At 36.8% G+C, this 16,988-nt stretch overlaps 1 protein-coding gene across 6 annotated transcripts in view; it reads right to left on the reverse strand.

The window, feature by feature from the left end:
• Positions 1 to 16,988, reverse strand: part of KCNK2 (potassium two pore domain channel subfamily K member 2) — a 128,435-nt gene that overhangs the window by 46,040 nt on the left and 65,407 nt on the right. For all 6 annotated transcript variants that reach the window (XM_088161180.1, XM_088161179.1, XM_088161182.1 and 3 more), the window contains one exon: positions 14,948 to 15,065. In XM_088161180.1, the coding sequence (XP_088017306.1) occupies positions 14,948 to 15,065 (118 nt within the window). The remainder of the gene's footprint in view (positions 1 to 14,947; positions 15,066 to 16,988) is intronic.

Genomic DNA, 16,988 nt, shown 5'->3' on the forward strand with positions numbered 1-16,988 from the left:
CATCATTAAACAGGTGCTTTAAGTAGATCACAAAAAATTATCTTTTGGAAAGGCTTGAACTCTCTGGATGAGGGTGAGAATGAAGCAGTTCAATCTTTGCTTCCAGTGAGTGAAGCATCTTACAACTGCAGGAGTGCATGGCCAGACAGGGGCAATGCTGTGACGTCTTTGTCACTCATCTGACACACAGAACAGCACATGTCCTAGCAAAGACCTGCTGCTCACTGCTGCAAGCAGCTCAGTTGGCAGGGAACACGCCATGCCTGAGACTGACAGGCCACTTCCATAGTGGATGGTTTTCTATATTCATATCCATGCACACACATTCAGATGTCTGTCAAACGTAGGGTTTACAGAGCACCACAATGTAAAGCCTCCCACACCCACCAACACATGAGGGGTTGGTTTCTCTAAAAGTCAGATACAAAATTTCTCAATGCTAATGAGGGCTGAATATGGCTCTCATCATACCATCAACATCTAAGTGCTAGTTCTAGAGGAATGTCTCAGCATTTCTTTGATTCTCACTTCTATTGCCCTCTCAAGGCTGCAGAGCAGGGGACAGGACTTGTTCAGCCAAGCAGGACCTGGAGAGGGGATATCTCTAGTATGAAACCAAAGTATTACAAATTATGTTCTTGACTGACAAGTGATTTTGACTGCTCCATTACCTATCATATCTCCAAATTAATTTATTCTTAATCTGATCTTTAATTTTCAGCAAATTACAGAAAGGATGATTGCTTTTAATTACTCTCCATGAGTTATCACTCAGAGAAGTATTAGACAATTAATATATAAGGTTGGGGTGTTCTAAATATCAAATATAAAACATGGTGGGAGAAAAAAAATGAGTAGCACAGATGGGTCTTTACACTTCCACAGTCAGTTTTGTATTGGCTATTTTTATGATGATCTAGTAGCATGTCATTATGGAAATCTTATTTTTAAAATTAAGTGAGAACAATATACATTTTAAAATGTTTTTTTGTGAGAGTAGAGGCTTAAGCCTCACAATACCTGCATGATGGTTCAAATAATTCATAGGGAGTCCTCTTATTATCAGGATGGTAAAAGAACATAAGTGGAGTAAAATGATAGGAAAGCAAAATATCTTTGAGTAGAACATTGGATACAATTAGAAAAACAACAGTATTTTGTGTAAATTAGGCCTTCCTCAGCCAAGCCCAAAAAGCTTATCTGTTCTTCCAGCTGTTTTGAGTGGCTCTAGTAAAAGATAGTACTTTTCCTACAAATTATACCTCTTCTGACGAAATAATCGCCTGTTAGTGAACTCTAGTCATATTACAGCCATTTTTCTCAATCATAATTTGCTATGGTTTTTATCAGTATGTAGTAAGACTTGCTCATAAAAGAACAAATCCCTAAAAAACACATTCTCCCAAACTCTTAATACATCACAGAGTAATAGTGATCTTACCCTACTGCAATCTACTCCTGCACACAACCATTCCCACACTTATCAAGTACCTTCACTGGACTCATCTGAGAAGTCTTTTAATTTTAAAGATAAATTTTAAATTAATTTCTTAAATTACAAATTTCTTTCCTGTCTATCTCTCCTTTCCTACTGTTGTCATTGATCTCCAAAGGTGTTTCAAACTCTGCAAATCTCTCTACTGTACAGAATTGAATATTCTCCATATTAAATTATCATGTAGGTTCATCAAGCTCACTGGAGCAGCTGCCAGGGCTGGTTAACCTGAAGGGTGGCAGAACATGACAAAGTACAGAGCACAATTCTTGGTCTCTACAGCACACTGATGTTCTTTCATACAAAAAACCCTTCTGTACCAAGCTCCAGACAAACTGACAGTGTGTACACTTGGACATGAAAGCAATTCAGCTCCTTCACCACAGCAGTGGTGTACTCTATGTGAACATTGCTCTCCCCTAAAATAATTCAAAGAAAAGGAAAAGAAATAATAAAAAGTTTCTATCTTACCCAGTACACGAACCCAAAATCAGCAGGGATGCCAGCATTTTTCTCCTATTTATGCGAGACCTACCAAATCCACTCTGCAGCTTCACAGTTACCTGTGCATCTACACATTTAACAAGACACCTAGCAATGAAATCTTTAATTCTTACATTTCAGTATCACCCCTCTCATCTGACACTGTCTTGATTTTAATATTCTACTTGCAGCAACTGCTCAGTTAGAATGTGTGTGCATTTCTGATAGGACTGACTCATTTCTTCTCTAATTATTGCTACAGAACCACACTGGCTACTGCTCCTTTTACCCCAATCATAGCCAAAGCACAGCTTGAAAACTGCAAGATAAAACCACAGAGCAAAGAGTACCAAATAAAAACCTCTCCCCTTTGCTGACCTACAGTGGACAAAGGGTCTATGGGTTTAGTTGAACAATCAAAACTACTTTTCATGTTTGTCTGTAGACATGAAAATTCTGAACAATTTAACAACAATGACTAATTAGCAGTCAAAAGTTCAGACAAGAGCTTGAAATGCTTGCAAGTACAGATTTGAAAACTATTTACTAAGGTGAAAATATATATATAAATAGGAATTTGTCATAAGTCATTACAAATTTATAGAAGTCTCTTCACAAAGATGATCTACAAACCATCTCAAAGCAAAATAAGACATTTTAGGCAAGTGCAAACCTAAATTACATTTTTATGTAGCCTAAGAAAACACTTCAGGGCTTAATAAATCCCATAATGAGACAGAAAAATTAAAAATTTCTCAGTCTGGATGATCTAAAATGGAGCAGTGAATCAGATAATGGATTCTTGTTCTGGTAAGAACATTTTCTCTGGCCAGTTCTTAACTAGACAGTAGAAAGATATATGGTCAGAGAAGTTCTTTCTCAGGTTGCTGAATTATACTGTCCAGTCCTACTGTCCAAAGCATGGAGCAAAGTTTACAGCTCCTAATACATGTCCTTTCATACCTACCATCTTTTCTTCAAACAGGGAAAAACCAGAGCAAGCCAGAGAAAAAAAGCTTCTTGGCCTTCACAAGTCACTGCCATGACTCTTAGTGCCCTAACACATGCCAAATTCCATGAAATGTACTTTCATGAACCCATTTCTCCAAGCATCAACCATGGCTGCTCAACAAGGTGAAATGCTGGGCTTTCTGCAAGTAATCTGTGTTTTTCTGATCAGAGGGAATTTATCAATCTGTGGTGCAACAAAAGCATGAATCGGTATCTGCAGGCCAGTCTGAACAGAAGAAACAGTTTAACCCAGCAATGATGCTGGTAGAGTTCCAAAAGCATTTGTTGATAGCAGCATTTGATGATTTCAGCATATTCCAGTCAAGAACTGGAATGGGCCAACCAGGGGAGTTACTGTCCCTTGAAGCATTTAAAAACATGTAAATGTGGCACTTGAGGACACTGTTTAGTTGGTTAACAGTTGAACTACATCTTTTCCAACCTTAACTGTTCTATAATTATGTGATTCTATATTTATGTCTAAATCTAAGACTATATTCAGACTGTCAACAGAACTTTAGAGTGGGTGCCAAAAATGTATGATCAAAGACCTTTTTAAGCAATTAAAATTAACAGAGTTATTGCCTATAGAGGATGTTACCTATTTAAAAACTGAAATTAGAAGCTCTGATAGCCCCTAACATTACTTTATCTTATTTAGCTAAAAGATTATAGAGTAAGAATAAAAGATTTGCCACTACAGTGGAGGAAAAAAAAAGTTCCAGTCTCTTTAAGTTAGTTTGTTGTGAAATTTTTAAAATAGTATTCAAATATCACATAAAAATAGATTATGTAAATTAGAAGTAGTACAGATCCTTAATCTGAGAGAACCCTGATGCCAAAATTTTTTTTTAGCTAGGAGATAAAAATTAGCCCTTTTAACTGTATAACACAAGATATCTCTCTAGCATGTCATTAGTTAAACTGAGCAACACAGACACTTAGGATGCCTGGCTCTGTTGTTACCTTTATGACCCAAAATAATTGTTTGCAAGGGTTTGTTATCAAAATAAACAAGATAGAAAACAGTGTAACAGCACAGAGACCAGCACAGTGGATAGCAAGCACCATGCATTACACAGCAAGAAAGCCTCAAGGACCTGCAAGCCAAAGTCATCCATCCATCCATCCATCCATCCATCCATCCATCCATCCATCCATTTTCCCTAGTACCAGTTTGGTGCCACACTTCTCAAAGAATCCAGCTGAACTGAGCAAGTCACCAATACATGACCCAATTCATTCTTTGAATTCAGAATCAAAGTCTGCAAAACTCACAGGTGAATGAATAATCCTCACTATGGCTAATTCTGGTAGTTGAAAAGTTTAAAAAGACAACTAAAATATTCTGAATTTGGAATAGTAATTGTAGAAAAGAGAATTTCTTTCCTATGCAGCCTCTTCAGACAGGAGAAGTTTTCACAGGTTGACAAAAATGCTAACGAAGATTAAAAGCAACCTGATCCTTCAAGAATCTTCTTAATAATAAAATCTGTCCTGAACTAAACTAAGCTGCACAACCAGTGCCAGTTACAGAGAAGAGTTTATTTTTCAGGCCCACAAGTAGCAAGTTTTGGCAATCCATTCTGGAGAGCTATTTAATTCAGATTACATGCCCAAAGAAAGGAAGTGAGATGAAACATCTGCACAGCAACAGGTTATGGCATCAAGGAAGCAATTATTCAGAAGTCACAGTTGGAGCCTGGCTACCAGAAACAAGGAAGAACTAAGCAGCATAACTAATTCTTCCTCTTGGTTACAATTTCAGAAATCCTCATGACATTCTGGCAGGTAAAAATACCAACAGTGTTTTCAAATCATATTATCTTTAACCAGATCAGATAAAGGTTTAAAACTGGATACTAGAACTTAAACCACACAATTTAAAACAATACCAAGTTCCATGAGTGAAAAGAGTGCTTACATTCAAAGCATTAAAAGACACCTCAGCATAGATGGATTTTTTAAAGTACTTAAATTTTCAAGATTTCAGGTTTTTTTCCTGCTCAGACTGCTAAATACTTTCCTTACTATCCCTATAAATATTAGAGTAATACTCCCATACCCACAGTATCTGAGCATATTGAATTACTGATTTCAGATGGACAACTGGTTTTGAATAAGGATCCCTGAAGGTAAGGTAGACTGACTGAAAACAAGTTTCTGTCCAGGGACACTTGAATTTACACAGTTTGTGTTGTTGCTATGAAGCAACCACAGCAAAGATGCCCAAATGAAGTAGTGTCTTGTCTTTAATTACACTTGGCTTTCCCCATGCTCTAGTTACTGATGCAGCAAAACTCATCAGAATCCCACACAAGTGGGGAAAAGGGAGGAAATCACATCTCCAGTGAAGCCATGAAGGAGAAACAATCTGCAGATTTGTCCCTACAGAACTAAAAATCAAAACACATTAGATACTAATTTCTTAAAACATCAAAGAATATTTCTAATTGCTTTTTTAAAAACCCCAACCAAACAAAAACAAATTTAAAGAAAAAAATCAGAAACTTCTCACCTAGAAGAAGATGATTTTCACAAAGTAAATTAGCTAGAAGGAAAAAGATGTTGTTCTCCCCAGTCCTGCTGTGCTAGCCCAGACTAAAATTTTAACCACTATTATTCAATATCAGAACACCTTGAGCAAGAGAGTAACTCATTGTATGTTTTACAGGCTAATGGCTGTACTACCACACAATTTATTTGCTTTTAGCTGGTATGTAGTAGACAATTATCCTCCCTTTATCTTACATCGCATTTTTTTAACACCTGGAAAAGAATTTATTCATTGGTGAAACTCAGAATGTCAGAATGACCAGAAGGTAGGTAATGCATATATAGGACTTTTCTACACCATCATATAAATTATGCAGCCCCCTAGTATTCCTTACGACCTATCTTACTCTTAATTTGCAATTAACATGTCTTCTGCAACCATCTGCTTCTGCCAAATGAAAAATTGGTGTCTGTAAAAAATCAGTCTGAAAAATCAGACTGTAACATTGTACTGAACAATTATATTTGCACTAGCAGTTCAAATCTGATAAATCAAAATTTATCAATTTTTATTCTCTTGATCTTGTGATATATCTGCATATGCAATGCTTGTTACTGTGGAAATAAACTTGCATTCCTGAAAAATATGGATTTTTAACACACACTGAGATGCAAACTACAACTTTGTTTGCATTCATGCCAACTCATACAGCTCTTGCAAAAGGATGACACCAGAGGGTGAGATTCTCCAAAGCACAAGAGGATTCAATACAGACAAAAATCACTGAAAAAAGTTAATGGATTTTGTTAATTTCCCCTTTGCCTGTATTTCTACCCAGCTTCCCTTCTGGTTTTCAGGGTTTTTTTTTAATGGAATCAAGCTGCTGGAAGCAATGAGAAAGCTATAAAATATAGAGAGCTCTCATTGTATAAAAAAGAAACACTTTCATAAAATGCTAATGGATATCTCCATTTGCTGTAGTGATACTTGAATGATATTTTACTCCATAATGCTGGTGGCATAAGGCAGCAGATTTTATACTAGTGGCAGTTCACTTCAAGAAATCAAGTACATCCTTTCCATACTACATCCTTTCCATATTCTTGAGGGGGGAAAAAAAGGCTATCTTTCTGATATCATTGAAACAGAATCACCTGGTAATCCTCACCAGCTGTTAGGAGTAATACAGCCAAGTTTGCACAAAAACATTTGGATGAATATGGGGTAAAGGGTCTACCTAGGCCAACTGACCCCTTTCTTAAGCAGATCTTAGCTCTCCAATTCAGCACACCACTGGAATATCAAGGCCCAGCTATGCCCCATGAGCACTAGTGCCTGCCCTGCTCCAAGCAGCCAGAATACCAAGGGATATTCCTGGCACTTTGGAACTGTACAGATGATGTGCATGTCAACCAAAACCTCAACGCAGCACAAGCAAATTTCTTCAGATCTTGATTCCTAGGGAGAAAAACCACCTCATCCTACACTCAGATTAACACAACAGGCAAACAGAGCGTGATTTATATTAGGTAGGTGCTTGCCTAGTATAAAAACAAACCACATGCTATTCAGCCAGATCTGCAAAAACTGCTCAACATCCAGAACTCATGCTAGAAGTACCTAAAAAGTGCCTACTTTCTGCAGTGATTCCAGATGATAGTGAGCTTTGCCTTCAAAAGAGGTCCCGTGCCCCAATGCTAGTCTTATATGGCAAGTTCCCGCCCAAAAAACCAAACAAAAACCCCACAAAACAAACAAACAAACAAACAAACCTATGATGGATTACAGCTGCCCTTCTCTCTTTAAAAGCTGCTTCTGCTTCTGCTTAGCAGCTCAACTAAACAAACTGGAAACAGCTGTGACTAAAGCAGCACATAAACAGCTTAACATGGTCAAAACTTCCTAACAGAGCATCCTGAGAGGATACACACTGTGAACAGGTGCTTTTATTTTGGCCTCTAAACCTTACTCACTCAGTAATCCCAATGTAGAAGCAAAGAGTGAAACATTTGCCTTTTTCAGTGTTTTCCAAAATCCTGTGTCTTTGTTTGCTTATAGGATTTGAGGTTCTCATGGTTGGTTGCACCACTCCTTATCCAATTACAAAAATAAACACAAAGGGAGCAGGAAATAATTCCATTCATCCTAGCATTCTGCACACAGTGTAACCCTATTTGGCAATTCTTCCTCATACTCTTTCCTTTATTGATAGCAACAAGCTTTTGTAACCTGGGAATGGAAATGGACGTGATCAGGAGGCTCAGAAAACTTTTTCTAATCAGCCAGTGATGAGAAATCTGAATAAAGAAAACAAAATTCAGTTTCATTAGCATGCTGGCATTAACAGAGCAAGCTGTGAAAACTTCACTGCTCATTTGCAGTGTAAATTGGGGACTGTCACAACTGACAAATTGACATTTTCACTCCACAGCACAACTTGAAGTTCTAAGCAGAACTGCTTTAAGCATAGTCTGTTGTTTAGGAAATTACCAAAGGTAATGGAGTGATGGAAAGCTGCAAACCTGGCAATTCGTTTTAACACAACTATTTTCAGGTTTTGAGAACAAAATAGAAGATGAAAGCTCAGAAAGTACAAGTACATCAAACTGCAAAAATGGTACATCTTCCTTCTTGCTTTGCAAGATCCAGCAATAAATAGACACCACACCAAAACAAAACTGTCAGTGCTGCCTAGCAGGAAGCTTATCAAAGACATTTAAAAGGCTTTTTTATGAAAAACCAATTTTAATGAAGTCACATCAGTGCAGAAGAACATTCCAGGTGGTCAGAAAAAATATTCTAGAACATAAACTGGTCAGAAACTCAGTGTTACAAGCAAATTAAGTAGTTGGCAGAACTCTGAATCTAAATTCTAAAAGAATAAAAATGTGTAAAACGAATGATCGGGACCAAAAATATATGAAATGTCACCTTCCCTAAAGAGACAGCATCCCTTCATACCATCCATTGCCAAATTTCTTGTCCAGAATTCAGAATTTACCAGATTAATAAAACCTGCCTTGTATATTCATACAACTAAGAGGCTACATCACCCTACCTGTTCTAATATAGCTGATAACTTAAAGTAACAATATCACCAGAAATATCAGACCCTGAATATTGCCCACAGAACATGTAAGTGCTTGCAATTTACCATCTGCCTGCACATCAGATTCCTGTATATCAAACCAGAGTTGGTAGAAAAAAAAAATCACTTCTCTGTATAATTAAAGCTGTGTATCATCCCATAAACTTGCATTTTTTCAACTTCAGAGCTACTCTTGGCATTCTTGAGTATTTTCTTAGTCTCAATCATTTTCGTCAGTGAGGCTCAATTTGTTTTCTTTGATTTGCTCATTCAATTTAATTAAATTTTTCTGATATACAAGCTCTCAATGTCTCTAACTGAGCTCTTCATCTAATATAATTTCCTTTCAGCTCTTCATCATCATTCTTCCTCCACCACTGTCCCAGGTTCCCTAGCTTTCAGCAGCCTTATCCTAATTATTGCTCTGGTATCTTGTACAGTCCAAGTATTATTTCTTCGGCATTCAAGTCAGATAAGCCCTCTTTCCCACTGCCTGAGCAAATGCAGGAGAAAATTGAGGGCATAGTGGTAATATACTTTCAACTCACTCTTCCTGGGAGAAATAATTACAGAGAAAATCTTGTTTAGTCGCTACTGCCCTGGGAGAGAGTATGCTCAGTTCAGATGAAATATTTGGAGGGTTGTGTTGCAAAATGCTAACAGGTCTCTCCAGAGCACAATAGAAGCACTATTTGTCAACAGTCAATAACTGGGTCAAATTCAGACACTTCTTCAAAATTGCAACAAAAGAAACAAAGGAAATAAATTAAAATGGAGCAAATAGAGACTAAAAACCTAATTTAGTTCCAATAACTATTAAGGACAGCAGCACAGGGACGGGAAGGTAAGCACAACACTAACCTGGAGGAAAGACTGAGCTCTGAAGAGATCCCAGGGGGATTTCTTTAAAACTAAAAATTCTTTCTGTTGGCATCTTATCAGATGAGATATACATCTTTAACACACTTTGAGAGTCAATGTGACTCTCAGGAGAGCAGCAGGAGTTTTCAATGGACTCCTCTGCAGAGCAAGAGATGGAAGAAGCATTCCCACTTCATTCCCCAGTGACCTCTGTAGCATGTCTCTTACTACCACATTTTCACAGACCATAAATTTTAACCACTTTTTTTTTTTCTGCATTGCTCTGCAGCTGGTCTTATCATCTTGTTATACTCAGCTTTGCCACACACATACTCCTGCAAGAAGCTCTATGAAGTCCGGACATGTGCAGCCTGTATACCAGTAGAGGCTGAGATCCTCAATCTTGCCTTGATGCAGATTATTTCTGGTAGAGGAGCCCTGAAAGAAACAGGTCCTTGGAAGCCCTATACTCCAATGTCTACCAAGAATTAAGTTCATTTAAGTAATGGACACAAATTCAGATTTAATTGCTGATATGATGGAAAAAAGTCACAGATCAGAATATTTCTCAGGCAAATGTATTTTATGGTTTTGGCTTTTTTTAATTTCAGGGTTTTTTCTCCAATCGCCTCAGCATTTGCACTTCACTTTCTTTTGCTTGCTTCTTCTCTTTTCCCTTACAAATGCATAAACAGAAATCCAAGTATCTACACTCTGATAAGCTGCAATCTTTCAAAATTAAACTTTTACAGTCATCTCAAAATCCTTGTTTCTTCTTTGGTGGCACAAACAAAAAAAAATAATGTTCTAAGATAAGCATGTGATGTTTCTTACTTTTCTGAACTAGGAGAACAATTTTTTCAATGTCATTTGCACATTTTTAGCTTTATTATTATCTGACATAATAGGTAACACAGCTCATTATGAACAATATTTGTCTTCTTGTAACGTCAAAAGTGTTTTGTATACTTTAGTTGTCAGCACATTATTCTGTTACCTTTTCTTTCAAAAATGCAGTGGAATGGTGCCAGAAGGGACAGTTTTAGCAGCAGGATTTTATTATTGTTTCAAATCAACAAGCAATGTAATAAGATTTTCTAAAATACCCTGCCCTCACAAGCAAACCTTGTGTCCAGCCAGTGGGAAAGTGACAGAAAGAATGATTCCTTACAGTGAAATTTCATTTGAATCTACATAACTAATTGCAGCTTTAAAAATGATAAATCAGGTTGAAATTTCTAGTAAAAAAACATAAATCTATTTTCAGTATCTTAGCTTCTTGCTATTCACATCTGTTCATAAATATTTACAGGTTTTTTTCTTTTTATATTTTCTTTTTTTTGTATTCACATTCCTTTGCACACTATAATAATGGTTGCTATGCTCTTGGACCCCAAAACCCCATATTCCCATATCTAGGTGCATGAACATAAATTAAAGACTTTAGTCAGGAATGAACTTCTCAAGAGGTTCAGTTCCAGTGAAGAAGAGATGTTGGGTTCGAAAATCAAGGGCCGGTGGCAAAGAAAGGGGAAAAGGACAAAAAGAAATTATGTGTTCTTCCTTTCTGGATTTTTTGGAGCCAGTTTTTAGCAACTGCTGGATTTGGACATCACTGGGGCTGTGCTGCATCCTCGAGTGCTGAGGCATTAAAGGAGCTCTGTTTGAAAGGATGCACTCTGGCAAACCACAGCTACCAGCAAGGCTGCTGACACTGCCACCGTGCTCTCAGCTGCCATCCAAGACACTCCATCTTCAGGAGGCTGAATAAACACTCTTCCCAAATGTCTACCTTGCAGTGCTTGAAAAAACCATTACAGACTGGCTGGAATAAGAGTGGAAATAATGCAGCTCTTTTAGATGAAGATCCGTAGCAGGCTAGTAGAGGTTCTCACGATGCAGTTTCTTGTATTACAGAGGACACTACATCTTTTATGTGCTCAGACACCAGACATTTGGGAAAACAACTTGCTGAGCTCAAGACCTTGGCATGTTTTCTGTTTTTTTCATTTTTCTAGATACAGGTCTCAAGCTTCAAAATGACACGTCTGCTTTCTTGACCCTGCTTATAAAACTTTCCCCAATAAAAAACATAAATCTGGGGAAAACTGGGGTGTATACAGGTTGTGTCTGTAGCTATTCCCTGAGTTCAGCTACTTATTGAAGGAAATGATCCAGGGGTTACTAACCATGAACAGTGGCAGCAATGAGCTCTCAAAATAAAAAGAGGAGGCATAAAGGTTATTTTCCCCTCCTCTTCAGCACTATCTCCAGCTTTATGATTAAGTTACCATTTTTCTTGCTTTTCTCCTCAACCCTCTTTTTTCTTTTCTTTGGTCATGTGGTCTTAGAGCAGGACTGACTGGATAATGACATTTTCAGGTAGACAAAAAGAGATTCTTTTGTACTTTGCAGCATGCACAGTATCCCAGGGAACAATGCAACAATATTTTTCATAGATAATTTCATAGTCCTATTTCCCTCCACTACCCTTTTCCCTCTAAGAGACTGTCTGAAACCATTCCATATGCACAGACTAATAATCATGCAATTTCACATCTCTTTGTTGAGATGAGGTATATTTGTTCTGGGAACATATTCACAAGCAAGAACACCTAGCTAAGCCAGTCAAAGCTATAAACCTTCCTGAAACAAGTTCAGTAGTCAATTCAAAGCTAAAATCGAGGATCTGTTCTAAAGAAAGCCTTGTTAAACTGTCTGATTATGACTCTCAATTAAATCCACATTTTAGAAAAGATCTAGTACAGTATCACATCATATTCTATTCAAACTGATTTTGCTAATTTTATATTATGCACTGTAACATTTATTGAATCACATGAAGGATTATAACAGACTTCAAAAAATGTTACATAAATACTAAGCTACGTTTTCTGAAGTGTTGCCTCTCTCTTTGTGAGCTGCCTTTGGAACTCCACAGACATAATGGCAGCACCAGAGTGCCTTCCAGAAACCTACAGGAGATCCAGAAGATGGTTCTGGTCTGCTCCAGCAGCCACCAAAACAGACAGTCAATATCTTTCATATGAATGTTTGACACTACAGGGATACAGCAAAAACAGTAACTGCAAAACAGTAATTTATTGCTTAGGCAGATGCTAAAGGCTTTACTTATTATCCTCTCTCCCCAGAAACCAAATATTTGTAGGATGCAAGTGCAACTGCCAATGAAGAAAGGCTTTGCTTTCATTAAAGGAAGGATTGAGAAATTCTATTCATAGACTACTGGTTCCACTTGAATGTCTTAGATTCTTAGATATCACCAGGAAGAGTGTGGGCTAAGTGATACGGTAAAATTATAGCAGTAAGTGGTTTGGAAAGCTACAAAATCTGCTACCACACTGGAAAGCTATCATTGTCTCTAAATGGTAGTAATCCCTTTTCTCATTTGCAAGTACTTCTTAAGGTATAGAGACTAAAGGACATAATATTTACAAATTTTATTCATATTTATCAAACCCAATGTACAAATTATTTCTGTAAAGTTGTTCTATGAATTTATAAGGTCCTGTCTTTGTCCACAGAGAATATCTGTAGCGTTTGTCTGAAACCTATGGTAGCTCTCTGAAGATGCTCATAAACCACATTTTGACTTTCTTGAGAAATTGAGTTATTATTACCACATGCCCTCTAACTGGAAGGAATGCCTTCATTTTCAAGAAGTTATTCCTATAGGAAAAGTTACTGTTTTGAACACAAAATAACTTTCTGGCACGTAATAACACAAAGATTAAGGGAAAGCACACCCAGCTGTTCTGCTCACCAACATTTTCCCAGGTAATTCACTTTTCCAAGTGCTTTTCACCACAGCACCACCTTCTGTTACACCACAAGCCCTGTAAACCATGGGAGAGGTGGTTCACAGCATTAAGACAACGCCAACACACTACAGCTTCCATATAAAATTGCTTTCCTTGGATCCTGAGAAAAACTCAAAAGTGCAACTGGCTGGGAGCTTTGCATCAAAAAGGGTCCATGATGAAAGAAACCCAGTCACTCCAAAGCCAAAATATTTCATGGAAGACTTTTTTCCACTCATTTTTTTCCCAGGCTGCCATCATAAAACCTGAAACAAATATTTACTGTTACCTAGTCTGACCTCCTTCTGACAACTCTGGTTTGCAGAAATGACCTGAAATATTAATTTTCAAGTGGACTTCCTATTGGGTTATCTTGCCTCTTGGGAATAGTGGATCAGAGGCCTGGATGCCTTTGCAGATTCTTGCTCCCTTCTAAGCTGGACTCACACATGGCTTGGTAGAATCAGATCAGTAAATTAAATTAGAAAACATTTTGATTTAGAAAAGCCTTAGTTTTACTTGGAAAAAAGATGGTGAGACAAAACGTTCTGCTGCTTTAAAATAATTTTTGAACTTCTAACTCCTTGAACACTTTTCATATGTTAACTTTCATCCCTATTAGGAAGTGAAATAACTATTATGCACTTTCTATAGGACCATGGATGCTTACAACGTAAAGTTTAGTGCTGTCCAAAGAGGATAACATAAGACTGATCACAAAGCTGTCCTTTCAAAGTTCTCACTTTTTTGGTTATAACCTTTAATTTTAATTAGATTTTTCGATACTTGATGATTTTTATCACCATGAGGAGGTACTATAATAAAATCAGTAAGTTTTCCACAAATCAAGGAGATAAGAATTTCTCTGTTTTCACTAAACCTGTGTTTCAGTTACTCCAGATGTGGAAAATATCACATAGGCACAATATTTATACATATAAATGTAGACATGTTTATACTCAAACACACAAAATATATGTTACTTATGCACTTCTACATAAGGAAAGAAAAAAGGTCCAGGCAACACCTGAAAGGAACATCCTCTTCCACCACAATAGGCATATAAATACTATGTAGTAATCATTGCAAAGATGCTACAATTCCTTATATATTACTCTCTTTTGTTTTTCTCATTATTTCATCTTCAAATTTCCATCTATCTTTTGAATGCCCTTTTGTGAGCTATGAGCTACATTAAATATTGTAACTCCATACCATGTGTACAGTATTGTAGTCAAAGGGAAGAAACAGAAATACCCAACGCAGTTTCTTTTTACACCTGCTCAGAGGGACAGTGACTCTTTCAGAATGTAGATAAAATAACAATATCGAATGGGAGAACAGAGGTTTTAAATTCCATATATCTCAGTCATGGTTTAATGCACATGTGCTTTAAATCATGCCCTATTTAACACTTGTGACTGTACAGTTGACCAAATTCTCCCCAGAAAATATTTCCACAACCTCTTTCAGCCACCTGAGAGAAATGTACAGCAACATTTTCTTTCTACAGAAAAATCATTCAGCTAGGTCTCCTTTACAGACAGTCATTTTCTGCCCCTGCAGCTAGAAAATAACTCTCTACGTAAAACACAAGATTTGGAAGATTTACCATTAACAAATATATGCACACACTGGAAATCAAGAGTTTCAGCTCATTGACTATAAAAAGATAATAAGCTGTGTCCTACCTATGGTGGTAATAACAGTGCCAGCAAAGAAGAAGGAACTTCCCAAGTCCCAGTGACTGATCTGAGCAGATGTGTTTCCTAAAGGTATGATTCCTGCATTTATTGCTGCCACTACTTGCTGCAAGTTTAAAAAGATTTTTGTCAATATTCATGAGACAATTGTATTCATATATATTACACAGTCAATTGATTAAATCACTTATTTCATCCAAGCACTAAACCAGAAAAATATCTGTGTTGCTTTGCTCGAGCTTTATCACTCAGTCAGGCTACAATTTATTCTTCAGCGACCACTCCAGGCAATTCAGAAGAGCTGTAAAGTCCAGACCATTAGGGAAAATGCCAAATCCACAATCTCTGTGATATTACTATCTTAGTTAGAAGGCAAACACTATTTGGTGAAGAAAAACATGCATTAGACAAAATTTATAATGAGTTTCCCACAATGTTCCTGTGTTGTGATAGGCAAGCAAATGGACTTCTTAAAAACAGTCATTTTAAAACACCAAGAAAAAATACCCATGCATTGTTCTCTATCAAATTAATTCCAAATAAAGAAAACATTTTTATATAACAGACAATTCAATGATTAAAAAGATTACACATACAATTTTAAAACTTTCACTATAGCAACAAAAAATTCAGTCAAATATCAAACATACCTCTATGCAACTATATACTTTAGAAATGTTGTTCTTGAAAAATTCAGTTCTAGAAAATAAAACCAACAAGCTTGCCACTAATGACATTTTCATAGTCTCAAGAAATAGGAAACTTTTCTTCTTTCATCAGTGTCAACTACTGTAAATTCTTATTACTAAATGTATTCCTGTTTTGTTATATCACAATTGCAGATATATATACTGGTATTTGAGTTACAGTATTTTTAAACTTGCAATAAATATTTTAAAGAATAAAAGTTTCCATTTCATTCTGAATCTTTGAAACAGGATTTATTTCTAATCACAATACTTATAATAATTGGTGTCTAACAAAAGAAAAACAGAGGAAGTAATACCATAAAATGAAAATGAGAATTTTAACTAACTAGCAGTTCCTGCTGGGCAAGATGTACAGCAAAAATTAGGGACATAAATAGTGACAGGACAGACCAAAACCACCTTCCATTTGGACAGTCTGTTGCAGAGGAACAGTGTTGTACAGCAGTAATAATTTTTTCAGTCCCAAAATATATTGATAATTTGGAAATTAAAACATTTCTGTTACTAAACAGTGCCCACAGAAGTCACTTGGTCTGGGCAGAGATTATGAAGTAACAATGTGGGATTAACTAGGACTTTTTTTTTTTTTTATCATGGGACTTAAATCCAACATTTCCAGTTTGCCATTTTCAAAGCTCAGATGCACAAAGTAACCATTTTGAAGTCCACTGCCACACCTCTGCAACCACAGGGATCTTACTGTCAAACCAAAACCATTTCCACTATCCAGGATTGTCAACAGAAAGCCAGCTGGGGTATCTTTACACAAATTTTCTATCTGCTTTCGTTTTATCTTCTTTTTTTTTTTTTTTTTTTTTTTTTTTTTTTTTTTTTTTTTTAAGTAACAGAAAGGCAAGCATCAAACAAGTGGGATTTTCAGTCCTACTGAGGAAGGAGAAAGGATGGGGAAAGTGAGGGGGAAGAGAGTTAAATTTTCCTTTGTGTTGGAAGGATAAATCTTCTACATTTGTACATGATGTACAACTTGGCAGGAGTGACTACAGCAGCACTGATACTGACAGGTGTTTCCATTAGTGTAGGAAGGGACACATCACACTGCAAGGCATGTGAAAACCATCCACTGAATGATTTTACAATTTACACAGCACAGACATTCCTTTGATTTACAAGGAGGTGTAAATCAGTGTGCTGTGTTTTACGGAGCCCACTGAGTACAGCCTGAGTGTTGATATATTTCAGGGCACTGAGAACTGCTGTCACAAGTCCTGGTACCTGTACATGGGAACGTGTTGCTCTCCAGCGAGAAAACTGTATGATATAGCACTGGATCAATGTAATTATTTGAACCATCCTTGTTT

Source organism: Sturnus vulgaris, chromosome 3 (assembly GCF_052056855.1).
Source record: "Sturnus vulgaris isolate bStuVul1 chromosome 3, bStuVul1.hap1, whole genome shotgun sequence".
NCBI classification, from domain to species: Eukaryota; Metazoa; Chordata; class Aves; order Passeriformes; family Sturnidae; genus Sturnus; species Sturnus vulgaris.